Source organism: Xiphophorus hellerii, chromosome 17, assembly GCF_003331165.1.
Source record: "Xiphophorus hellerii strain 12219 chromosome 17, Xiphophorus_hellerii-4.1, whole genome shotgun sequence".
Taxonomy (NCBI): Eukaryota; Metazoa; Chordata; class Actinopteri; order Cyprinodontiformes; family Poeciliidae; genus Xiphophorus; species Xiphophorus hellerii.
The window spans coordinates 20,790,466-20,816,898 of record NC_045688.1 but is presented as its reverse complement, the minus strand read 5'-3'; the positions used below and the strand labels follow the sequence as shown (position 1 = coordinate 20,816,898).

General features: G+C 41.8%; 1 protein-coding gene, 2 long non-coding RNA genes and 2 other non-coding genes across 8 annotated transcripts; 4 read left to right on the top strand and 1 right to left on the bottom strand.

The window, feature by feature from the left end:
* Nucleotides 1–104: 104 nt before the first annotated feature.
* Nucleotides 105–8,451, top strand: slc25a3a (solute carrier family 25 member 3a). Of its 3 annotated transcripts, none has more exons than XM_032589188.1 (8): nt 105–229; nt 648–804; nt 4,591–4,715; nt 5,095–5,274; nt 6,452–6,633; nt 7,074–7,246; nt 7,556–7,666; nt 8,013–8,451. In XM_032589188.1, the coding sequence occupies exons 2-8, from the start codon at nt 663–665 to the stop codon at nt 8,171–8,173; spliced, it is 1,074 nt and encodes a 357-aa protein (XP_032445079.1). In that variant the 5' UTR covers nt 105–229; nt 648–662; the 3' UTR covers nt 8,174–8,451. The 3 variants fall into 3 exon arrangements, with proteins under 3 accessions (XP_032445079.1, XP_032445080.1, XP_032445081.1); XM_032589189.1 differs by lacking the exon at nt 4,591–4,715 and adding an exon at nt 1,403–1,527; XM_032589190.1 differs by lacking the exon at nt 4,591–4,715.
* Nucleotides 2,922–24,535, bottom strand: LOC116736617 (uncharacterized). The gene is made up of 3 exons (XR_004342629.1): nt 24,522–24,535; nt 20,614–20,617; nt 2,922–3,092 (listed from the first exon to the last, which is right to left on the bottom strand). It is a non-coding gene; the product is annotated as an uncharacterized LOC116736617 (long non-coding RNA).
* On the top strand, nt 6,694–6,892 carry LOC116737187 (small nucleolar RNA SNORA53). The gene has a single exon (XR_004342747.1). It is a non-coding gene; the product is annotated as a small nucleolar RNA SNORA53 (small nucleolar RNA).
* Nucleotides 7,702–7,900, top strand: LOC116737188 (small nucleolar RNA SNORA53). The gene has a single exon (XR_004342748.1). It is a non-coding gene; the product is annotated as a small nucleolar RNA SNORA53 (small nucleolar RNA).
* On the top strand, nt 19,736–20,468 carry LOC116736618 (uncharacterized). 2 transcript variants are annotated; one of them, XR_004342631.1, is made up of 4 exons: nt 19,736–19,977; nt 20,063–20,080; nt 20,176–20,306; nt 20,383–20,468. It is a non-coding gene; the product is annotated as an uncharacterized LOC116736618 (long non-coding RNA). The 2 variants fall into 2 exon arrangements; XR_004342630.1 differs by having other exon boundaries at nt 20,176–20,468.
* Nucleotides 24,536–26,433: the final 1,898 nt, after the last annotated feature.

Here is a 26,433-nt window from a genome sequence, read left to right as displayed (position 1 = left end):
TGAGGTCGCCAGAAGAACCGCCCTAATTCTGTCAGCGCTGTTCTGTGATTTGTCCAAATATTATGAGAGACATATATGTACCGTTGTCCTACTGGACAAAGAAGAGAGCGATCACGCCCAGTGGGGTTGATGACGTCATGAGAGGACAAATTGATTTACCGCGAGGTCATCAAGTCTCTCCGAGCAGCCGGCTGCGGAAAAGCGGAGGCGCCATCTTGAGACACTGAAAGTAAGTTTATTTACGTGTTATAAATCCTTTATATTAAATAGAACATCAGTACTTATTACGGGAAGAATAAAATCTGTGTTTGCTGCTTAGTGTATTCGAATTATGTGTGTGTATGTGTGAGAAGGTGGGAGGGTAAAAGGGGACTATAACCTTGGTCAGCCCCATTGAGTTAGCTTAGCGTATCATTTAGCAGTGTTTCAGTCTTAGCCTGAATGAGGGAAAGACAGGCCGGTATAAATTTGCAGACAAACCAACGTTATATCCATTTAAGACAACATCCAAGTACGTATACGCTGCATTGTTAGGTCTGATGTACACTTCATGTCTCAATGACTTTGTATCCTTTGCTTTTGGTTGTCGGTGAAGGATTAGAATACTAGTTAGCATAAGCTAATGGTGTGCATTTTGATCTCTGTAGCGTAGCTCCGCCACCATGTACCCGACTTCTCTGACGCAGCTGGCAAGAGCCAACCCGTTCAGCGCCCCTCTGTTCAGCCTCCAGAAAGTGGAAGAACCTCAACAGAGCCTCAATGGACAACGGCCTCGCAGACTGGCAGCAGCTGCAACAGCAGACGGTAAACCGGCTTGTCAGCAGCAGAGCTAACTGTAGCCACGCTAGCTATAGGTTCTCCCTGACAAGACAGAGTTTACTATGTAGTCTAATAATGGTCTCTTTATGTATGGATTATCTAATGCCCAACTTCTGCTATACTATCCTTAAAATAATAAAATGTTTAATTGTTGGAGCAATTTGCTATCAGGCCTCTACTGTGGCCAGGCTGCATGCCGAGGACAACGAAGGACAAATGACTGTAGGGGCTGCAGATTACTCATAATTTACTGGACATGAGCTTTAAAACATTTTTGTGAAGAACTGGAATAGTAATTATTTATCTAGAATAGGACCTTTTAATTCATTTGACCTTTGGTGTGTTCAGCATAGTACAAACAGTTCTCCTATACATTGCGTCACAGGTTGTAATATTTTGGTGACAAGTTTTATTTCCTATCTTAAGTTTCAAGTACTGTAGCAGATGACGAGGCTAAATATACAGCATCTTGATCCTCATCAGTATGTCTAAAAACACTTAATCAGATGTATTGAATTCTACTTTGTTTCCCCTTTCTGAGCAGAAGTGCTCCATTTGTAATACCTCACCTTTGTTTCTTCAGAGGGAGACAGTTGTGAGTTCGGCTCTCAGAAGTATTTTATCCTGTGTGGTTTTGGTGGGATTCTGAGCTGTGGCACCACACACACAGCTGTTGTTCCCCTCGACCTGGTCAAATGCAGAATGCAGGTCTGTTGCAGTGGCTCGATTTTTTTATTTTATTTTTTTATGTAACTTCATCCCCGCCAGTCCTCCTCCTTTCTGTTAATAAGCATCAATCTGCATGGTGGAGGTTGTTTTTGTTTTAATTCTGATCACATTTTGTTGACGTGACAATATCACTGCATGAGTCCATAAAAACCCGTGTTGCACTGCAGGGGTCAGCAGAGCTGACCCGTGTAGAAAGTGTGGAAATTTCCACAGTTTGTTACTGAAGTATGTTTTGAAAGTGGAGATACAGTAATTACACATGTAAGAAATAAAAACAAACCTTACAATGTTCACATGGATAGGTTGGTATGGGATGGCACACTGGATTTTCTTCTGGTAAAAAGAGAGGCCAGACTGAGACTTTTCACTGCATGTCATGCAGGTGTGTTTTTTTTTCAGTGAACTACAATGTCATTTAACGCCTAAATTAAATTATTTAAACATATTCCCCACACTGGTATATTTGCTTATGCTTTAGTAATTCTCACTTGATGTTGGAACTCCAAACTTTGTCTCTTTTGTTTTCTATGCTTGTTTATCCTTGTGGTGAGACGCTTGTGCCTTGTGAGATGCAGGGTGCATCATAGACAGATCTCCAGGCCATCTCAGGCCAACACTGAGACACAGGACACACAATGATGCATGCACATGTTCATGCCCAAGCATGGAATTTAGAGAGAACTGCTTAAAATCGATGAGAGAAAGAATAAATGGGGAAACTTGATGCAAAAAGAGCCTAGATTGAGATTCAAAACAAAGACCTTCTTGCTGGAAAGTTTCCCACAGAAAACCTAAGTCTGGGGCAGAGCAGTCCACCAGCAGTCTGCTGTGTTTTTGAGTTAAAAAAAATGTTGACAGAAAATTTGAAAATATGGCCAGGTAATGGACCTTAAAAAAACTCTGCCCACAACCGACCCACGTGACCGCCAGTCTCACAAACAAAGCCTCGCAGCACGTTGTTTCTATGTAAACATGACTCGATTAGTGCATCATTTCTACCAGATTTTCACAATATACCAGCTACTACAATGGACAGAGGAACTAACAAGTTCATGTCACCATCTGCGAGGAGGTTACTGGTTTCTCAGTCACAAGCTGGTTGCAAACCTGAGGACAGCAGGTGTCAGTCAGTTATGGTAGATCTGAAATTTGGTTTGATGACTGAAATATGAGTAGCTACAGACTGATGGGAGGAACCAAAGAGCTCTGTAAAGGTAAAGGCAAATCTTCTGAAGTTGGGATATAATTAATTTAATTTCACATAATTACCACGATAGAAGCCATTTGTTTGTTAAAATTTAATGAAATATATTTGATGTTTGTTGTGAATGACGTAAACTCACAAACGAACGAGGTAATTAGTCCAATGTTTAGAAACTACAGCGGCTGTAATGAGCCACAGCAAAGGGAAACAAAGGTAAAATAACCTGAACAGGTGATCAACTCAAAACCACTCCTACCTTTTTACTCTCGCTCTCTTTGCCACCGTAACAGTAAGATAAATCTCTTTATCTTACTGTCACACCTGTTACCTTGGCAATTCCCTGAACACAGCGATGGTTGATTGACTAGCTGTACTTGGTGCTACCGTGGCTAACACGAGTAACAGTTTAGTCCAAAGCCTTTTCTGCTAAAATAAAATCTTTAGTGTATGTCAGATACAGACACATTGCATATTGATCTGTTTAGCTAACGTAAGACTGTGTAGCAGACAGGCTTCAAGGTGTAGAAGTTGTATCAGTTCTGCCGTTATGCTGTACTTAACGGGAAGCGTGTGTTTGTGAGATGGCCGTGCACGTGACCATGTAGAATGGGTATCAGCCAATGAAAAGCGGCCCCTGTGGTAAGGTCCATGTACCTGTTATTGGAAGACTAAAGATTCATAGGGAACATAATTTGTGTTTGTGTTAAGTTTTCCTAAATCCTACTGTTTTTGGTGCTGCCAATTGCATTACTGTGATTTGCTGATAGGTGATTTATCCAGTGTTTGCAAGAAATTCTCTGGACATAAAAGACCTGTGACATTGACTGGTGTGGCTCTTTGGTCCGGTCCCAATACTTGAACTGCACCCTACGCCCCTCTATGAAGTGTGGATTCACTCGACATGCACATAAGGGTTCAAGTGCGCAAGTTATAAGTGTGCAAAAATTTGATAAGTGGGACAGTACACCCCTGTGTTGTAATTTCGACATCCAAAATGGTGGGACTGGTCACTGTTTAGGCATTTGTGCTGCTAAAAGGTACAACTACAGCAACAAAAATCTATTCCAAGCGTACAGTCTAGGCATTTTTGCTTTCCAAAGTCATTGCTGGAGATATTTGACTGCTCAAATGTGTTTTATGACTTGTTAAATACAGAGCAAAATTTGATTTAATTGGACACATTGCTCTGCTTGTCTTCACCTTAATTTTCTAGTAAGAGGCTTTAATGTCTCATTCTGAATAGCTGGTGTTCTGGATAACCTTCCTGAGGTCTGAGTAGGCCAAATGAACAGAAATGCATTTGTAATTTTTATTACTGTGTGGAATTCATGTAAATGAATAACTGAACTAACAGTTTAGCTAATGTTCTAACTTGGTGATGCAGCTAAATCGACATAAAACATTTTAATGAAGCAGCAGTTTTTAGTTCTGAGTGATCTAAAAACTGTACACATTGCTCTTTTGAAGGACCTGTTCCGTTTGTCTGGGAAGAAAACAACGGCTACATTTTAAGTTGGCAAACAAAGACTGAATCAATATAAAAGAACAATAATGTTGAATCTCCATGGTGGTTGATTCTGTAAAGTGATTTATGTTTTTTTTAAAACTTCTTTTGAGTGATCCTAATACACATTTGCATGTTGGTGGCAGAGTTTATGCTGGAAGAGTCCTAGCACTGACCTCATGCCATTGATGGAAGCAATGATTAGGAATGATTTTCAGTTTCCCAGCTGCTGTGACTCTACCATCATAACCCTGTATATTTTGTGATTATTTTTCCTGCATTGCATGTGACCTGGCATGCTGCATGTGTGTCGTGTCCCTCCCTTGTACCACAGAGGATGTCAGCTGCGAGTTTGGCTCCTCCAAGTACTATGCCCTGTGCGGCTTTGGTGGTATCCTGAGCTGCGGCATCACACACACCGCTGTGGTGCCCCTCGACCTTGTCAAGTGCCGTATGCAGGTGTGTATGGGAACAAAAGTTAACTATTGGGAAGTGAACGACTACCCCAAGTGTTCAGTAATGTAAGCATATTCTGCAAAACTTTGAGATGTAAGAGACCCCACTCACTTCGGAATGCAAGTCAAATTTATATAAAAGCTGACAGAACAATGATTTTAGGATTAAATTGCACTGGTTTTATCAATGTGTGACTATAATTGGCAGTTTTCATCCTTGACAAACAAATTTGTCTCAGTAAGACATGGTGGGACAGCTCAAGGCATGTGGGACTTCACAGCAACACTTGCCTGTGACTGCAGGTTCCATTACTTCATAATGATTTTCGAACGTTTTCTTCCTATTTTGTCTTGGTGATCACTGTATATCTTCTTCTCCTTAGGTGAATCCAGATAAATACAAGGGCATCGGCAATGGTTTTGCAGTGACTATCAGGGAGGATGGTGTGAGAGGTCTAGCGAAGGGCTGGGCCCCTACTTTCATTGGCTACTCCATGCAGGGACTGTGCAAGTTTGGCTTCTATGAGGTCTTCAAGATTTTCTACAGCGACACGTTGGGGGAGGTGAGTTCAGCGCAGATGGGGGTTCACAGTTCTGACATCTGCTCCCTTCACACAACCTCTCACGTCCCATTCCCAGATACTAGGGCTGTGACGATTCATTGAACGATTCGAATACCTCCATTATTAAATCCTTGAGGCAAATGATCTGCCTCGAAGCTTCACTAGCTTGTTTTACTATTTAAAGCCATGTGTTTCAGCCAGACAATTATTTTTTTGCAACACTCACTTCTGCCAATAAGTTGTTGACAAATGCTAAGTGCTAATAGCATAACATATTGTGACCAAGCGTCATCTTTTCCCCGGACATGTCCGGGTTTTTGACGTTTTTCGGGGCATCCTTAAATGGACCCCGTCTACTGAACAGCTGGTTTGGAGAGAATGGCGGGTGTATGAATACAGGTGGAGCGGAGGCACAGCCTGCTAAGGCACAAGCAGACAGACGGAACGCAGCGGGCTGCGCTCCAGCACCGTAGCTGGAGCTTAGCTTCAGTGCAGCTTTGCAGACGAACCAGAAAATAATTTTCCTACCATCCTGGTCATAATAACTGGGTGACGTTTCTGCGTATGTCGAAGGTGACAAAGATCTCTTGTTCACATGGATACAAAAGCTATCCATGTGAACAAAACAAAGTGAGAGTCTATTAAATTGACTGAAGATGAACACAGAAACCAAAAACTGGAGTATTTATTTATTTATTTTTTGTCAGCGTCTTTGTCAGCATGCGGTTTATTTATTTCCTAAGCTACAGTAAAGTAATTGTAAGGAATGCACAGATGAAAATTTGGGCCAGTATTAATACTTCTGCTATGGCAGTATTTACCAGTATTTTATTTTGTAAAGTTTTTTTTTAAATTACTCTGTTAATCAGCAGAATAATTGATTACTCAATTACTAAAATAAGTAAGGTGGCCAATGTTAAGAAAGCAAGCTCAGCCAATCCCTTGTTGTTACATTTATCCAAACACCCTGCCTATAGTGCAGATACACACACCTTGATTTTATTTAATGTGAAAAAGGGTTGATAGTTAACTCTCTCCACAGGTTATCCCTGAGTCTGGGATAACCTCTCTAATCTTAATTATAGGGATCAACAAACCTTTTACTGGTCCTTGGCTTTAAACATGCTGCTGACGACTGAAGTTGATTATAGTGTCATGTTGTGGTCTCACCAACCAGGAAAATGCCTACCTGTGGAGGACATCACTGTACCTGGCTGCTTCAGCTAGCGCAGAGTTCTTTGCTGACATTGCTCTGGCTCCCATGGAGGCTGTGAAGGTTCGAATCCAGACTCAGCCCGGCTACGCCAACACCCTCAGACAGGGCGTCCCTAAGATGTTTGCAGAGGAAGGACTTTGGGCGTAAGTACACACCTTTTCTTTGGTGAGAACACTTCTTCTTCAGTTGGAATATGTGGTCACAGCACGCTCCTTAGATCCACCTCTGGAGGGCGCTGCTCTGTGAGCAGAGCTCCTCAGCAGCTTTCTGGCTGTACAGTTGGAGGTGCTTGAGTCATTGGCGTGTGAGAGCAGTCCACCTGTTCCCCAGCCCACCTGCTGCACTGGCAACCTGGTCATCAGACAGGAACTCCCAGTGCAGCTAGTCTGGGGGACGGATAGTTATCAATCTATTTACAGACTTGCAGTTCAATAATAGAATTGTGATGAAACTAAATGTTCTCATACTTGTGCTTCAATTGGAGCTCGTACTAAAACAGACTTTAGGATTATGGAAAAGTTGGCTGTGATTTCAGTGTTTTCTTAGTGCTCACCAGTAAACCTGATGCTTGGTATCTGGCCAGGTTTTATAAGGGTGTGGTGCCCCTGTGGATGAGGCAGATCCCCTACACCATGATGAAGTTTGCCTGCTTCGAGCGTACTGTAGAGCTGCTTTACAAGTATGTTGTTCCTAAGCCCCGCAGTGAGTGCAGCAAACCTGAGCAACTCGTCGTCACCTTTGTGGCCGGCTACATTGGTGAGTGTCCCATCATCTCAAGCATGTGAATAAGTCAGTACTCTATAGCTCTCATAGTTTGATCATACTTTTTATAGCTAAAGCTTCTGTAAGAAGTGATTGGTCTGTGCTGCTTTCAGTTAACTGTAATCAGGGTACAAAACAGCAGCTGCATTGCTTGAAGCATTTGCTGTAGAGCTGCACATTGAAAGGATTTCTACAAACATTACAAAATCTGTAGAGCACATTGTTTCTGAACAAGAGCTTCACAGTGATGTAGATGTTGCTTAGCTGCCACTCATGCTCTTCTCACCTCTTTTCTTGTTGCAGCTGGTGTGTTTTGTGCCATTGTGTCACATCCTGCTGACTCTGTGGTGTCTGTGCTGAACAAGGAGAAAGGCAGCACAGCTGTTCAGGTCCTCAAGAGGCTGGGACCTAAAGGTTTGTATCAACATGAGTTGGCAGTCCAACCTTTCAGCACGCTCCTTAGATCCACCTCTGGAGGGCGCTGCTCTGTGAGCAGAGCTCCTCAGCAGCTTTCTGGCTGTACAGTTGGAGGTGCTTGAGTCATTGGCGTGTGAGAGCAGTCCACCTGTTCCCCAGTCCACCTGCTGCACTGGCAACCTGGTCATCAGACAGGAATTCCCAGTGCAGCTAGTCTGGGGGTCAGACAACCAGTTAGTTCAATGAGGTCTTACTGAGTCCTTGGTGAATAAGCTGCCCTTAGAACAGTTTTGACCAGATTCTGTGATGTTCCAATCTCCTGATGTGTGACTGTCTCTCTCAGGTGTATGGAAAGGTCTCGTTGCCCGTATCATCATGATTGGTACTCTGACAGCCCTGCAGTGGTTCATTTATGACTCTGTGAAGGTGTACTTCCGTCTGCCCCGCCCGCCGCCTCCAGAGATGCCAGAGTCCCTGAAGAAGAAGCTTGGCCTCACAGAGTGACACTCTCCTCCTGTCTCCCTCCATCGTCCCCTCACAGCCCTGCAGTCTTCAACTGAAATTTCCACAACAGACTGCAGTTTGTCCTGTTCTTGGCTACACATTGAGCAGGGGGCCGCTCCTTCTCTCCCTGAGCAACCTGGAGAAGAAGTGAAGGCTGTTGCTTCTTGCTGAATGTTTTGACAGTAAATATTCCTCTATACAAACACCTATATGGTTTTATTGATCCCTGTCTTAGAATAAATATGTGGGAGTTCTAATAAAATTTCCCTGGAAAATGATTGCAATGTTCCTTGACTCCTTTTAGTAAAAGAAATGAAGGAGGATGCAATTTACCGTTAGTCATCCTGGCCAAATATTTTAAATTTAAAAACTAACTTATTTGCATCTCAATGTTTCTATGAAAAGATTCTGTGATATGTAAATATGACAAATGCTAATTAAGAAGCTGATATTCCACTTTGAAAAAGCAGCAAACATCCTGCTGTAAATTGTAGCCTAAAAACTGTATCCAAAAATACTGCAATGTGTGACCAAATAAATTCGTAAATGCCACAGAGGCACTAATTGGACAGAGCACAAAACAGTTGGAGAACTTTGCTACTCCAGTGAAAAGCCAATTCTCTTTTGGAGGACCTGAAAGTACACCAGTCCAGTTTAGTGTCACTAAAAAGCATACTCCTCTGATCTCTTCCTTCTGCTTCCTGATGTTTTGAGTAAAAGAGGGTGGTGGCAAGAGAGTCTCAGTTCCCAGGGTTCTGATGGGGGTCAGGAGGTCAGAGTCTGGAGGAACGAATCGGTGAGAATTGAGAGTGATGTTGAAGGTTAATGAGATATGAGAGGGCAAAGTTATTTAGGCCTTTGTAGGTGATGAGTATTTTATATTGGGTGGTGATAAATGGCGAGCCAGTTAAAAACGGGTAATGTCCCTGGAGTGAGTGTGGATAAGTAGACGGGCAGCTGAGTATTGAATATAGTGTGATTTTTGCAGATGAGTGAAGGGAAGTCACTGAAGGAGCCATTTTTTTCAGCTTATCTGGGAAAGATTGGGGGGCAGCAACTTGTCTAGGTAGCAAGACCCAGACTTCCCTCTCTCCAGCCACTTGTTCCAGTTCCTCTGGGGAAATCCCAAGGCCTTCCCAGGCCAGCCAACAAACATAGTCCGTCCAGCTTGTCCTGGGTCTTCCTCTGGACCTTGTCTCAGTGGGATAGCCTGGAACACCGCATTCAGCAGGCATCTTTTTTTAAAAAAAACCTTTTTATTCAGATTTTCCAGTGCAGGTCACATCACATACATATAATATATTTTACAAACTGCATGTACAACCTCACATATTGTGCTCCAGAAGAGGCTTTGTCCATAGTCCTAAAAAAAGAAAAAAAAACACATGGGAGAATCTCCTATTTATCAATCCTAATCTCCATTAGCTGTGGTTTGAAATGAATGTTTGAATTGGGGACCATTTTTCTAAGAAGATGTCACTTTTCATCTGAAGTTTTGCTGTAATTTGTTCCATATGGTACACCTCCATCACTCTATTCTTCCACTGAGAGACCGTTGGGGGGCTGAGGTTTCAGCCCCCGAAATTTCTTTCGGACGAAATAAAGTTATTTTAAGTGTGGGATCCATTATTTTGTGTATTGCCCTGTCAGACTGTGTTTTTCGAAGTTGGAAGGATAACAGTCGACTGGCTCTATTTCCCATCTCATAGAACCTTTGTTTGGAGAACATCAGTGCTCCCTTCATTTTGTATGTGAGAATTTCATCAAGCTCTTTTCTAGCCTCTTTTAATTCCTTTAGAGTGTCATTTCCCCCGCTACGCTTATGTTCAATTTCTAGTTGTTTTATTTTACTTTCAAGTCTTGTTTTTCCTTGCGCTGTTTCTTAAGTCTAGAAGATATCTGTATCATTTTTCCTCGTTATACTGCTTTGGCTCCACTCCACATCATAGGTGGAGTTACAGTTCCATTATCATTTATCTCCAAATATTCAAGCAGATGCTGTCTCAGTTCCTGAATCACTGATGTGTTGGTGAGTAGTGATACATTTAGTCTCCAGTATCTAAAGGGCGTGTCCTTACCTAAGTTTAGCTGTAGGATGACTGGGACATGGTCACTCAATGTAATTGATTCAATACTACAGTCAATTACTTTATAAAAGTATTTTTGAGGTATGCAGAAGAAGTCTATCCTTGAATAACTATTATGAACTTTTGAAAAGAAAGTAAAATCCTTTTTGCTCAGGTTTTTAAATCTCCATGGATCCCCCAGACCCAGTTCGGTTATCATATTACTGAGTATTTTTGTTTTCCTGCTTTGTCCCCCCCCCCATTTCTGCTGGTGTCCTATCTATTTTGCCATAATGTACTGCATTAATATCTCCTCCAACTATTACTATGCCTTTAGCATTCTCTGCAATTATATTAGCTATTTCTTTAAAAAAGTAATCATCGCATTCTTTAGATGCATAAAGATTCATGATAGACATCTCCTCCTCCTACATCCGACCCAGCACCAAGACATATCTCCCCATTTTATCCTGAATGACTTTTTCTGTGGAAAATGCCAATGATTTGTTAAATAAAATAGTGACTCCTCTCTTATTTCCATATAATGCACTATATGTTTGATTTACCCAGTCCCGTCTTAATTTTTTATGTTCTAACTCATTTAAATGGGTCTCCTGTAATAAGGCAATGGAACATTGCATCTGTTTTAGTTGACTAAAATTTTTTTTCCTCTTTATTGGGTGATTTAAACCATGGACATTATATGTTACAATTGTTAGTTTTTCCATACGTACCTTTTAATTATGATTACCTGATAGGTCTATTTTAGGTCCTAACCTGCAAAGAATCAACCAGAGACACAAATTACTTTTCTGCAGAAGAGGGGAGCAGAAACCAGACGCGGAGAACCGCCGTCAAACACTGTCTGTGGTCAACTCTGTCGGCTCTTTTGTCCCCACTGCTCTTTTATTATGTTTACAAGGAAGGAGGTTGGGCTTTTTCACATAGTCACACAAAGAATTGACCAATGACCTTTACTACAGGATGTTCTGGCCCTTACAAGGGCATGAGGCTGACCGCAACCAATCAGTTTCACAGAAAGCTGTTAACACAGGAATGTGTTAACGTTTTTAGCCTCCAGGCAAACATCCTAAAATAGTTAATAGTATACTACAAAAGAGAGAAGTCAAGTAAACATCAAACAGAATAATAATATGAAAACATAACCTTTCAAATAAACTCACAAGTAAATGAACTTAGATAATTTTTCTAACATTACCTTTTTCATATGACTATTTCTGTAGGTATCAATGCTATTATGAAATATGTATTTTACACAATGTGGTTGCACATTTGTTAGATTACTCAAGGTAATGTTTACAAGCACTGGAACATACTTGACCTGAACAGACTTCCAAACAATGAACTAAGCACCAATACGACCATAAAACCAGTCTCCATGGAGACGAAGGGGGTGTGACAGAAGCCCTTCGCCTGGCCGCTTTTCATTGGCTGATGCCCATTCTACGTAGTAGCGCGGCTACAATGTGCGTGACCGTCTCAGACACACCCTTCCCCTTAGCTAAGTACAGCGTAATAAAAAAATAAAATCAAAAAAAGTACAGCATAACGGCAGAACTGATACAACTTCTACACCTTGAAGCCTGTCTGCTACACAGTCTTACGTTAGCTAAACAGATCAATATGCAATGTGTCTGTATCTGACATACACTAAAGATTTTATTTTAGCAGAAAAGGCTTTGGACTAAACTGTTACTCGTGTTAGCCACGGTAGCACCAAGTACAGCTAGTCAATCAACCATCGCTGTGTTCAGGGAAGCGCTGATTAATAATAGAGAAATAAATATCAAGCCTGGAAACTTGATATTTGTTTACTTGAATGTTATGTTTTTAATGTAATCTTTGCTCATCTTGGTTGCCACGGTAACAGGTGTGCTTAAACTACAAAGAGAGAGCGAGAGTAAAAAGGTAGGAGTGGTTTTGAGTTGATCACCTGTTCAGGTTATTTTACCTTTGTTTACCTTTGCTGTGGCTCATTACAGCCACTGTAGTTTCTAAACATTGGACTAATTACCTCGTTCGTTTGTGAGTTTACGTCATTCACAACAAACATCAAATATATTTCATTAAATTTTAACAAACAAATGGCTTCTATCGTGGTAATTATGTGAAATTAAATTAATTATATCCCAACTTCAGAAGATTTGCCTTTACCTTTACAGAGCTCTTTGGTTCCTCCCATCAGTCTGTAGCTACTCATATTTCAGTCATCAAACCAAATTTCAGATCTACCATAACTGACTGACACCTGCTGTCCTCAGGTTTGCAACCAGCTTGTGACTGAGAAACCAGTAACCTCCTCCCAGTGACAGAGTCTCACTGAGGAAGAAACTGCATTAGGTTTTCTATCACTTTAATATTTCTGCTATAACTGATGTATATTTGCATATAAAATAAGTCAATAGAGTTTAATTTACAATTTTTATGTCTTCGTGTCATGAGGTAGATCTCAGCCGGCTGGTGAGAGAAAAAGTAGATCTTGGTCTCAAATAGTTTGGGCTCCCCTGATGTAGAGGGTGTGTAGATCTGCCGTTTTCCTCATGGAGCGAAAGCATTTTGCTGTGACGTGCACAATGTTGGAGGCATGGCGTGGCTCAAACACCTTGATCTCATCCAAAAAAGATGACATGAACTGGTTAGTTCCTCTGTCCATTGTAGTAGCTGATATATTGTGAAAATCCGGTAGAAATGGTGCACTAAGAGTCATGTTTACATAGAAACAACGCACTGCGAGGCTTTGTTTGTGAGACTTGCGGTCACGTAGGTTGTTTGTGGGCGGAGCTTGGTAAGGTCCATAGCAGTCTGACAACAAAAGTCTGTTCCCCGAATTGCCTTCCCCAAAACAGGTGTACATAAAATAAAATAAAACAAAATAAATTATCGTACTTCTCCCATGGCGAGGAAAGTCCCTGTTATTTAGAATTGTATTATGTTTTACTAAACTAGCCTTCTTTCAAGTCATTTTATCGCAAATGTCATACCCTTGATTTATTTATTACCTTGTAAAAGCGCCCGCATGTCCGTTACGCTCAGCATCGTTTCTCCTGCTTTTACGGGCACCGTGGTCCAGGATTTGCTCAACAGTTCCTCTCGGTATCTCTCACGCTCATCTATCTTGACATGTACTCCCATCTTCTCCAGTGTTGAGGCTTGAGGCTGCTCTTGCAAGTGTAGCAAAGGTCTTCACACCGGAGTCCATGTAGATTTTCAGTTGGGCAGGAAAAGGCGACACTTGCTTTTTCTTTCACTCTGTAGTTGGAAAACCTGACGATGATTGACCGTAGGGGAGCGGAGTCTTTAGGCTTCGTATTTAACGACCGGTGGGCCCTCTCTACACTGAGGTCCATATCCTGCGGTAGTTTGAGTGAGGTGCACATCAAATCAGTTACGAAGATCATGTTTTCTTCTCCTTCAGGTATACCATCGATGCGTAGATTATGCGCCTCACTCTTGATTCGAGGTCTTCACATTTAGCTGAGAGATTAGCTTCTTTTTGTAGCATTTATTGCAGCTCTTTGGATTTAGTTGGTAATTTGCTGCTCCAGTTTTGTCGTTCGTTCAAGCACGTCTTTCAGTGATGACTCAACCCTTGACAAAGTAGCTTTAGTATTGTTTGAAGCATCCATGTGTTCCTTTCTCAGTTGTATTAGCTCTGCAAGCACAGTCTCCATGTTGTCTTTCTGTTCACTCACGTCTGATGCGGTTTCAGGATGTTGGCAGGTTTCTTTCCGCGAGGTTGTTTTACTTTTCCTATTTTACGTCCTACTGCCGTCTTGAAAGTGGGGAAAACCTGCTGCGGACTAGTTTCAACGGTTTTATTGTGCAAAGTGGAGCCACTGCCTTTACGTTACGTTTTTAAATTCATATCTTGAAATAGCAAATGCACATTGAATAGACCTTTTTCACGCTTCCGGGTTTTAAAGCGGATGTGGGGTTTGACAACAAGGCTAGGAAAATGGCTCAGTCTCGGCGCAGTTGTTTTTGTTCAGTCCCTGGTTGTTCATGTGGGGCAAGAAAACAGCCGTTGTTCTGTCAGATAGCCATGCGTTGTCAGATCGTCATACGCGTATGACAAACTGATGGCTATATCTGTCAGATCAGCATACGTTGTCAAGATAGTCATACGCTTAGCTCAGACATGTATACGTTGTCATTACCATATGATTTTATTTAATCAGCAACATAGAATCATGACGTAGATCATCATACACTTTGTTATTAACAGTTATATGGCATCCTGACTTAGCGGTTAAGTAGGTTAATGAGTTTTACACGGGCCTGTGTTGTAATTGACTGCAGCTGCAGCCAGACCTGCTTTAAATACACTTTGAAACCATGACAACGCATGTATATTTATCTAGTTATCATATTATGTCATATTATAAACAATTTAATGACTTATTTTCGTCATAACTTGTTGCGTATGCTGAACTGACAACTCCACTGACGGTCGGACTTCTTAATGCGCATGCGCGGGCATGCGTACTGACTGCATGTGTGCTATCCTGACAGCGTATGGCTATCTGACAGAACACCGTATCTGTCCTATCTGTATAACTGTATGTTATGCTATTTTATTTTGTGGTTTTACAGGTGCACTTGATGAAGCTCTAGGTTATATCAAGGAGTTGGAGGCTAGACTTCAAAAAGTGGATTTGTCTGCCACACTTTTTAGCCGCTACTGTGCCTCTGATGACCAGATCCAATTCTTCACCAAATTTCCATCTGAGAGTGTGTTCCGGATCTTCTGGGAGTCCTTTGCACCCTCTGCATCACGCCTTGTGTACTGGACCAGAGCACAGAAATGCTTGCTCTCTCTCCACCTCTCCAAGGAGAGGAAGCATGTGCTGAAGCCAGCCCTGCCCGCTGCATGCCTCTGATTGATGAGTTCCTTATGTACTCATTCAGGGTAGCAGTGGGCATGAAGGAGCAGCTCATTGCTGACATGTTTCAAGTCAGCATAGCTACTGTCAGCCGAGTGACCAGCACTTGGGCCAACTACCTCTTCATTGTGTTCTCTTCCATCAACCTGTGGATTAGTCGTGAGAAGATAAAAGTCAGTATGCCTCAGAGATTTCTGAAGTTCTCTTCAAATGTCCGTGTCTTCTTGGACTGCACAGAAGTTGCTCTGGAAACGCCATCATCCCTCACCTTACAGTCTGAAACATTCTCTGCCTACAAGAACCACACCACTCTGAAAGGGCTGAAATAAGAAATAACAAAGGTCAGTGGAATCCTTCCTCTGCTTGAGCTGGGAGATGAAGTCATTTCAGATAATGGCTTCCTCATTCAAGACCTCCTTCATGAAGTTGGAGCCAAACTCATCATTCCTCCATTTAGGCATACTGACCAGTTCAGCAAGAAAGAGACAGAGGAGACCCAGACCATTGCTCGACTGTGGATCATTGTAGAGCGAGCAATTGCTAGAGTAAAGTGCTACCACATCTGGGATTTGCTGGTGCCTCTCACTTTAATAGGAACTATCAATCAAATCTAGCACAACTGTTGTGTTTTGGCAAATTATCAAGGCCCATTTTGTGTTGCAGACTAAATTATTTCTGTATGTTAATTGTTGTAGTGCTATGTAAAAAGTTATTTAAATGTCTAGACTTAAAAAAAAAAATTCAATTAAAACACACTTGAGCAGCATACTGTACTATTCATTTTGTATTTTCTTGTTTAAGTTGAATTGCTAGGAAAACAAATTGAGTGCAATTTACAATATCTAATAAAAACAAAAAAAACGTAACTATGTCATATCTTATAATTGTACACTATGCATTGATTTAAATTATGCTGCAAATATATATCAAATCTAAACAACAATAGTTGCAAATACTTAAGAAGAAGCATTTTTTAAACACAGGTTACAAGACAACTGCAGTGAAGAAAACAAATTTTTGTAAATTATGCAACTTCCTTTTAAAGAAATTTGCACATCTGTATAAGTTTCATGAGTAACAACTATTTACACAGCTTGAGATTAGATATTTGAAATACAAAGAAACAAAAGGGTAAGTTATAATTAGGTTTATAATTCTTATTGCATTGACATGAACACATCAATGAAGATGTTGAAATAAAATAAGTCCAGTTTAGATTTCATTTGATCAATGAAAGACTCATCATGCCACACCCGCTCAACCGTTATTGTTGTTAGCGTGTCCGTGACAAAGTCGCACCATTCCAATCCGCTGATTGCCAGCTGACCCTGCCTCAAAACAGCATGGCCATCCTGAACCTTGAGGTAAGCAACCTGAGACACATCATTCTTCATTCTGCTTTTTACCTCAAATGGGGGGGATTCTGATGGGTCATGCACCTTGCCATCTGGAGTTGCACCAAGATATGATGTGTCAGGGCGAACAATGAATCCCACAGGGAGCACGTTGACCCTCAACATCTCAGCATAGTTTTCGAGCACCTCAGACTCCATCTGCAGACCACACTTTATGGCGGCAGTTTGACCCCCTGATCATCCGAGATGCCAGTGCCGTGGCAGCAGACTTCTTCTGCAAGCATCACGGAAACGGCTAGCAGTGAGTCTTGGTTGTCAAAGTTGTACCCATGCAGGACATCTGGACTGCTCTCTTGTTCTGGCCTCTATTTCATAAGACATTTCCAGTGACACTTGCAGAGGCTGGAGTTGCATAAGTTGACCGAGTGTGGGCACAAAACACATATTCGGAAGACTATGCAGCATCAAAAGAAGAGAAGGGAAGTCTGGAGCCATGTGGTGCAAAATGATGCTGCCAGAGGACTTCTCAGGTGGGCACTGATAAGACATTGGTGAGCCGTGTGGCACAGGCCCAAATTTGAAAGAACATGTACGACAAGAGCGGTAAGTGGTTGGGACTCCAGCTGGCGTAGTTTTTCTCCTGATGCCAGAATGTCGGGATCAAAATAATCATAAGTTTTGACAAAGGAAACATAGGTACAAAAAAATAAACCAAAAGTAAACTGCCTTGGAGTGAGCTGGAACCTGGAAAATGACTGCTTCACATTTTGAGTTGCTAAAGACAACAAACCTTTATTCTGCAGAGGAATACTTTCTGTTGTCAACAGCCTCTATGATCCCCTTGGATTTGCTTCCCCAGTTACAATACAAGGAAAGGCATTGTACAGAAAGTTAACTGTTGGACAGCAAGATTGGGATGAGCCTTTACCCACAGACTGAGAGGCAGAGTGGCTAAGGTGGTCTGATTCACTTACCGCTCTTGAACATCTCCAAATCCACAGACCATTTGTTGAAGTTTCAGCATCGCAGGCTCAGAGAAGAGAACTATGCATTTTCTCAGACGCTTCAACAACAGCAATAGCAGCTGCAGCATACCTCAGGGTCATTGACACTGGTGACCAATGTCATGTTGGGTTTATCATGGGCAAATCTAAACTAGCACCATCATCTGCCCACACTCTCCCATGCTTAGAATTATGTGCAGCTGTATTGGCAGTGGAATTGTCTCAAGTGATCATAGATGAAAGCAACATCGAGTTTCATGCAGTGAACTTCTACACAGACAGCCGAATAGTTCTAGGCTACATCCATAATGACACCCGCAGATTCTATGTATATGTGGCCAACAGAGTTGCTCAGATTCGCAAGTCTACCAAACCAGACCAGTGGCATTTTGTCACTACTGACCAGAACCCTGCAGATCATGGGACTAGAGCTGTATTAGCAACCCAACTGCAACAGACCACCTGGCTCTCCGGACCTCAGTTCCTCACACTGTCTGACACTGAGCCAAGAGATCCAGAACAGAACAAAGACCCTTTTTACTTTGTGCAGCCTTCAACGAATGCTGAAATTAATCCTCAAGTAATTTCCCTAGCAACAAAAGCAGAGGAAAAAGGGCTCGGATCCCACAGGGTTGCTCGTTTCTCAAGCTGGAAGTCTCTAGTAAGAGCAATAAAATCTCTCATTCGTGTTGCTAAGTCATTCTCTAAAGCTTCAAGCACATGTAAAGGTTGGCACAGCTGCAATCTTGCCAATACTACAGAAATCTCACAAGCAAAAACAGTAATTATTTAGTGCGTTCAAACTGTGACAGAGGAGTTTGAAAGTCTTAAAAAAGGAACAGACATCCTCTCATGCAGTCCTCTTGGAAAACTCAACCCTATTATTGATGGTGGGTTGTTAAAGGTCGGAGGACGCTTACAAGCAGCAGATCTTTTAGATGTGGAGAAACACCCTGTGATAATTCCAGGTAGTCATCATGTTGCCGTTCTTTTAGTTCGACATTACCACAGCCACAGACATTACCGGTCCTCTCAATCAGAGGACCGGTCAAGCACTTATGTTTGACCGGTCAAACACTTATGATCAGACCAATGGACAAACTTCATTGGTGCGTGTAAGGAGTTGCAGATCAATGCTCAAGACCCAGAGATCACAAGTTATCTACGGGACAAAAGCTGCACCTGGACATTCAATGCCCCACATTCATCTCACATAGGCGATGTCTTGGAGAGAATAATTGGACTTGTTCGACGCATTCTTGATGGCTTGCTATTGCAAACCTCAACCACTCGCCTCACACATGAGGTTTTGGTCACACTCATGGCAGAGGTCATGGCCATAATAAACGCCAGACCCTTAGTTCCTGTTTCAAATGATCCTGAATCACCTGAAGTTCTCTCACCTGCAGTGCTTCTAACGCAGAAAACTGGTGCTGTTCCTACACCACCTGGAGATTTTGAACTCAAAGACCTTTATAAGGCCCAGTGGCGCCAAATTCAAGGTCTTGCGGATTGCTTTAGGAAAAGATGGAGACAAGAGTATCTTCATACACTGCAGACAAGGCAAAAGTGGAAAGGAGAAAGGCGAAATGTCAAAGAGGGTGATGTTGTTCTCTTGAAAGATAATCAAGTAAAACGCAATGAGTGGCCTATTGGTATTGTGGTCAAGGCCATTCCCAGTGGAGACAAAAGGGTGAGAAAAGTTGAGGTTAACATTGTGAAACAAGGTACTGTTAAAACATATCTTAGGCCTGTTATTGATGTAATAGTACTTTTATCCGAAACTGCCACAAATGTTTGAATAAGAGTGGTATATTTCCTAACATACCAGACGGGGAGTGTATTGTAGTACTAAGAAGATTTCTTAGTATCCTATTTTCTGTTATTTTACTACCCCCTTGTGGCGGGATTTAAGTTAGGCTTTGTTTTCATTAAGATTCAGTCGTTTTCGGCCTGCAATGTGGTAGAGCGACAGTCTGTTTCAAGCCTCAAGTATCTTTGTCCGTAAGTAGTGTTATTGTGCTCAAATGTTGTTTGACATAACTTTGTCTGCTATTTAAGTTTTTGTTTCATCTTAACCTTGTTAAACGCGTCCAGCCTTCGTGGCACTATATGTTAAAATTCTTTCTTTCATATAGCAATGTCTGTATTTGAGACGTGCAAACTGTTCATGTATGATTTGTTTATGCTTATTTTTCAGTTTTACAAAAATTAAAGCTCAGACGGCTCAACGTTTGGAGTTTTTTGTTTGCTATCTGTCTAACGCATGTCAGGAGTTGGGGTTTTTTGTTTTGCCTTTTTTGTTTTTTTCCGTTCCTATGGCTTGCCATCACCACCAGATGGCACCATGGAGGCTAGGATAGGAGGACTGAAGGGCTGACGTCACCGTCACACCGGTTCCCAATCCACTCGTCAGCGGGACTTCAAGAGACGGCGACTGCCAGCATACCAACGCTTGAGTGTTAGCCAGTAATGGTAACCCAGAGCCCTCTCCAGCGATCTAGTCGAGCTTCCAGTTTATTCTGATCTAACGCCATCTGTTGTTTGGATATTTTTTCAGCTGTTCCTGCAACTTCAGGTCTGGCCGTAATCCCGAGTTTCCCTTGCGACGCCGGGGGCACGTTACCTGTTGGTGCCCAAGGCCACCACTCACCTTTTCCTCCGTGTACCCAGAAGAGGAGTCTGGGAATCCAAGCAGGCAGTCTGCTCGCTCTCCTTGACGACGTCAGGATCCTTTACCTGTCCGCCCTCCACCTCCAGCGTCCACACACCTGGCATCGACGTTGATTCGTTTTCCTCTCCGAGTAAGCATACGCCTTTAGAGCTCTGGAAAATCCCCTCGGTCCCTGAACTCACCTCCCGATCTGTTGTTGTTCCCAGAAGTCCTGGCTTACCTGTCTGTCGCCGTCCCTTCGATGTTTGAGAACCCACCCTGGAAATTATTGTAAATAAATCACTTTAACTGATCTTTCGCATCCCGAGTTGTGTTCTGCATGTGGGTTCGTAGTGTTAAAGCAGATATGACAACGCAGTCCAGCACACCTGTGTAAGGACAGAATAGCACCAGTTTACTTTTCAATCTCCCGCTCCACTTTTCCCTAATTTCTAAACAAGACTGAATGAGGACAAACTCGTGACTGAAGACAACTCCTCCACCTTGGGGTAGTATTCCCCAACATCTCAAACCCTTTGTCCAAGTCCATTAACCCTATGTAGACTGGTTGGATGAACTCCCATGCCCCCTCCAGGACCCTGCTGATGGTGTAGAGCTGGTCCAGTGTTCCATGACCAAGATGGAAACTAAATTGCTGTGTGTAAATCCGAGGTTCGACTATCTGGTGGACCTCCTTCTCTAGAACCCCTGAAAAAAATCTTACCCCGTAGTTGAAATGCACTCAGTGGTCCCCCTTTTCGAAGTAGTCTGACCACCTTTTGAGTTAACGTCAACATCCCATCCCCATTATAAACATTTTTGGTGGTGCATCACTTCTCCTCACGAGACGGTGGATCAGAATCACCTCAAAGCAGTACCAAAGTCATTCTCCATGACATCTCCGAACTCGTCCTGCCTCAGCAATCACCCGAGCTGCATGCCGCTTGAACTGCTGGTATTCATCAGCTGCTTCCACAGTCTCACATACCAAAAAGACCCGACGGGACTCCTTCTTCAGCTTGACAACATACCACATCGTCAGTGGTGGGGCCAACTCATCACCAGATAGTTTTCAGTGGACAGCACATGCCCTCTCTTTACCTGCGGTTGCAAATCAGATGAGACAACAAAGTCGATCATCAAACTGAAACCTAGCGCATCGTGGTGCGAAGAAGACATATGGATACCCTTATGCTTGAACATGGTGATGAGAACAGAAGTCCAATAACAGAACATCATTCAGCATCAGATCAGTGGGGCCATTCTTCCCAACCACACACCTCCAGGTCTCACTCTCATAGTTCACATGAGAGTTGAAGTTCCCTAGCAGAACAAGGAAGTTCACAGGAGGGGCACTCTTTAGCACTCCTTGCAAGACTCCAATAGGTATAGGTAGTCTGAACTGCTGTTTTGCAAATAAGCACAAACAACAGTGAGAATCCATCCCCCCACATGTAGGGAGAAGGATGCTACCCTCTAATTCACTGGGGTGAATGCAAGATTCATGCAGCAAGATGGGGGCAGAAGATATCCCCCAGTCTGCGTCTCTCACTAGAGACAACTCCAGAGTCCCTGGTGAGAGACGCAGAGTCCAGAAGGAAAGTGTCCAACCCCTTTCAAGGAGACTTGTTCCAGTACCAGAGGTGTGCATCGAGGTGAGTTTGACTATTTCTAGCCTGAACCTCACACACCAACTCAAGCTCCTTCCCCATCAGAGAGGTGACATTCCATGACCCAAGAGACAGCTTCTATGGCCAAGTATCAGAACACCAAGGTTCTAGCCATCGGCCATCACCCATCCCACATTTCATTTGTACCCTTTAGCTGGGAACTTGAGTGCAGTTTTTTGATGAGTATCTGTTAAAAAAAGACCTTAAATTAAAAATAGTAAATTGTGTAGTTATTTAAAGAAAAAAATACAAATCTTTTATTTGTGCATCCATTGGTTATTTTCCATGGATGCACAAAGATAACATTTTCAGACACTTTAATTTGCAAAGTTAGAATTCAACACAATGATGCAATCTCATTTACAAATACAGAATATTTATGAATGGAGCTTGTACTCATATTACACCAGAGCTACATACTTTCAGAAATTATGTGAGAAGTGTTGATGATCGGCATGTTTCTAAACCTTCCAACCAAATGAAACTTTGGTTACATTTAGATTCTTTGGAGAGAAAGCTAAGTAATTCAGAACTGGCATCATGTTTCAGACTGAGCTTTAGTTAGCTTATTTCTGTTTCATGCATAATGTAGCAGAGTATGATGCAGGTGTTCCAACTCCAGTTTCCTCCAGTGAACACATTCAGCAGATGGCCATTTACTGGCCATTTGAGTCCATTTGTTCTAATAAAGCATGGAGTTTGATCATCATCAGCCATTCAATGTCATATTCTTTTTTCCAGAAGGCTTCTGCTTGGTGTGTGCCAATTGGTCTGTTGATGGGATGGGAGTGAAGGGTCATGGGAAATGGAGTCCATTTCCATGTTCCACTGTTTGGGAGATCACAGTGTCATCGCTGGCTGATTGAATAAAACATCAGCAATGAGAGATATAAAATGGTTTCCAGGAGCTACTATCTGCACATGCTGTCATTTATAGCTCTGTTCTCTGTTATTTTGCTATTTTGTGTGATAGTGTGTGGAGCTAAGGTTTCATTGCAGGTCTGACGATCCTTTGGGTGAACTTGTTAGGACCGAGCTTCCTTTTGATTACTAACCAGTTGTTTTTTTTTTCATTTCGGGAACGTCTGTCTGTTGTTGGACACAGATGGAGGTTAGGTTTCATATCTGCTGGGACATATTCAGAGTTTTCTGCTTCAGTGGCTCAATCATCTGTGTTTCTGGATGTTTATTTGTGAACATTGCTTATCATTCAATTTAAATCTCTCCTTATGTTCAACCATAAAACATTTTTTTAGATTCAGTCTTTTTCTTCCCATTAAGTGAAATAAGTCTAGTGATTTGAGGGAGCTAGCAACCCCTGATTCCAAACACACCAACTAGAAGGTCAACTAGTTCCTTAACTCGGGTAGGACAGGAGAGGTTCGCAAGTTGTTCGCTCAGGGTGCCAAACAGACGAGGACCGCCTCTGAGGTCAAATAATAGTTCAGGATGTCTCAGTCGCTTTGCTTTAACATCCCATCCAAGAGGGAGAGGAGTGAATAGAACAACTTCTTCCCTTCCTTAAACTTTATTCAACCAGGATAAAATTGACACATGCCCATAATCTTTTGGCAATTTTGAAGACCTGCCAATCTGTGCACAGATTGCCAGTCCATTGTCCTCAGACAGAAACTGCTGTGTCTACTAAGTGCACATTTCAGCTTTGGTGATATAATAATAACCAAACTGATGGCCATCAGTTCAGTTGAGCTGTGCATTAGCTGTGAATTTAGCACTGAACTAGTGCCTACATCAGCCTCATAGGTTTTACAATAAGGCTTAATTGAGGGAGCTCGAGAAGCCACTGCAGCTCTGTGTGCTGCCACACAATGGTTGCTATAAGCAACCATAGCAACCATAACCATCCAAGTACCCCTCTCCAAGTAAGAGGAGCCATATTGTGATGATATCCTGAAGGTGGAGTTTCAGAAAGAGCAGGAGACAGAGGCCCAATGTCAAGGCGTTAAATTATGAAGTGAAATAGTTTTGGTTTTATTTCATATATAGAACATTTTTATAACAACTGAAGGTAACATAGTTACCTGATTGTCTTGTACTATGTGCCTGGAAAATGCATAATACATACCCTTTAAATAAATACCATACACTGGTTATCAGTTCATCTATAAATTTTTTTGAAGTGATTCAATTTTTTTTTAATTGGAACTAAATTTCTTCTTTTGCTTGTTTTTTTTTTTTCTTTGAATACATTTTCTTAATTGTATTCCGTCTTACTAGTGATGGACCTGAAGGTGACATATTGTTGCTGTGACAGAACAATTAATGACAGTGTAAACATAGAACTTGTTTAACCAGAATAGAACTCTCTGATAGCTGCAGTCAAAGACAGATGCATTTGCTCCTTTTCTTGTGTCAGCTTCTCAGTCACTGATGAGCCAGACTTTATGCAGTAACTTCCAGTCATATTATAAATTTGTTCTGTGTGATCCATTTTCCTCTTTACACAATCAGGTCATGTTTTATTTATTGAACTTTTATTTAACCAGGTGAGTCATAAAGAACAAATTCTTATTTACAATAATGAGCAGCTGAGGAGGGAAGAAAACATAAAAAGATCAAACAACACACTTTTACACTAAACAACAAACCTTAACAATACTGTTAAATATTGCTAAGGCACTCTGCTTAACATGCTGCTGTACAAATCAAGGCAGCTTCTTGTGACCTGTTTAGACTGAGCAAAGATCACTAGACTAACCTTGTACTGAGTGAAGAGTAATATTCCCATATACAATTGTATTACTGTTTACAATACAAGCACACGATCATGCTTCTGATGTTATTTCTTCTGAAACATGTGCTCTGCACCCACACAACATCTGTGTTGACAAAATGTAAAATAGGCGGTCTGTGATCTGAGGAATGAGGAGAACAGAAAGGAACCGGAGAGACAAGATAATTATTGCACGACTAAGAATTGGACACAGTGTACTTAGTAGAAGTTTATTTATTAAGTTTATTGGACAGGAACAGACACATGTTAAAGTAGAGAAACTGAATGAAGCAGCAATCCCATGCTTGTGGTGCTTGTAACATAAGCTCATTTGCAGCACATGTCTCCAGATGGGCTTTTCTAAACAGCATAGAGCAATGTAGAACATTATTCTTAATACAGAAATATCAGACAGGAAAATGTGATTGTGGAGAAGATGAGAGATTTGCATAGCAGGAATTACCAGATGGAGAGAAATGACTTAATACAAAATCTTAGCAATATGAAAATAAAACTAGAGATTGTTCAATTGTTGTAGAAAGACTCAGGAAGCAAAAGCTATAACAGTAAATTTTATTTCTTAAGATAGTGTATATTATAGAGTAGGATCTTGTTTTTTCTTTTTGCCGTTTCGTGGTCAACACTCCGTACCCGTTGGTGGCTTTAATTCTTCTTACAGCTGTTTGCCAACTGCCATTAAAACAAAGAAGATGATGAAGAAGGTTGAGTAAAACCTGCTTTGTCTACAGGTGAAAGTCCAAACCCAGTTCTGTCAAGTCAAGACTCTAACACATTAGATATCTACTGTACTACTGGACTATTGCAGTATTTCACCTGAAACACCACCTGAAATGTGACAAGTGTCATTTACAGCCCATTTATTTTAGCTTTTGATAACTCACTAATTTTTTAGCACTGCTTTTTCTAGTTCAGGATCAGATTGTAGAATTTCAAATAATCACTAAGACACGTATTCACCATACATTCAATTCAATGCAGTTTATTTATATAGTGCCAATTCACAACAAAAAACATTTGTCTCATAATTTTGCAGGTCAAATGATTCCTTTAGCAACTTTGAGTAGTTGTGTTTCTGTCTCTCATGTCGTGAAACAATCTTTACAAGCCAGACTTTTGTGATCTCCACTAACTTGATTCTGTTTTTCTTTCTGACTGTCCCACCTCAGCACAAACCAGGTCAAAGTCTGGACTTTACCCAGATCATTGCAACACTTTGATTCCTTTCTTTTTCAGCCATTCTGATAAACGCTACCTGTCCAAAAAAGAAATTTTCCACCAGAGAAAAGGTTACAGGCTAATATTGTTTTGGAATGTCTTTAGCTTTGATTACAACACTCATTCACTCTGGTATTGTTTCCATAAGCTTCTGCAATCATCAGTCACGATCATTCAGGAACTTTTTCTAAACACATTTCTGCCTCAAAGAAGATAATAAAACTATTATCTTTTATAATAATTTATTATTATAATAAAACAGCGCGGGCCAGGGACAGGCCCGCGCTGTACCGACCTGCTTCAAGTCTACCTCCATCGTCCCAATCCCCAAGAATCCCAACCCAACCAGACTCAATGACTACCGCCCGGTAGCCCTTACCCCCATCATTACCAAGTGCTTGGAGCGGCTGGTCCTAGCACACCTCAGATCCTGTCTCCCCCCCACACTAGACCCCCACCAATTTGCATACAGGCAGAACAGGAGCACAGAGGATGCAGTCTCTATAGCGCTGCACTCTGTCCTTTCTCACCTGGACAGTAAGAACACTTACGCCAGACTGCTGTTCTTAGATTTTAGTTCAGCATTCAACACTGTCATCCCATCACAACTCATTACCAAACTCACAGACCTCGGCATC

Excerpts from the sequence above, each read along its gene's own strand:
- slc25a3a (XM_032589188.1), top strand. The coding sequence starts at position 663 with ATGTACCCGACTTCTCTGACGCAGCTGGCAAGAGCCAACCCGTTCAGC. Across the intron at positions 6,634-7,073 it reads GCAGAGGAAGGACTTTGGGC|GTTTTATAAGGGTGTGGTGC; the intron begins GTAAGTACACAC and ends GTATCTGGCCAG. Across the intron at positions 7,667-8,012 it reads CAAGAGGCTGGGACCTAAAG|GTGTATGGAAAGGTCTCGTT; the intron begins GTTTGTATCAAC and ends TGTCTCTCTCAG.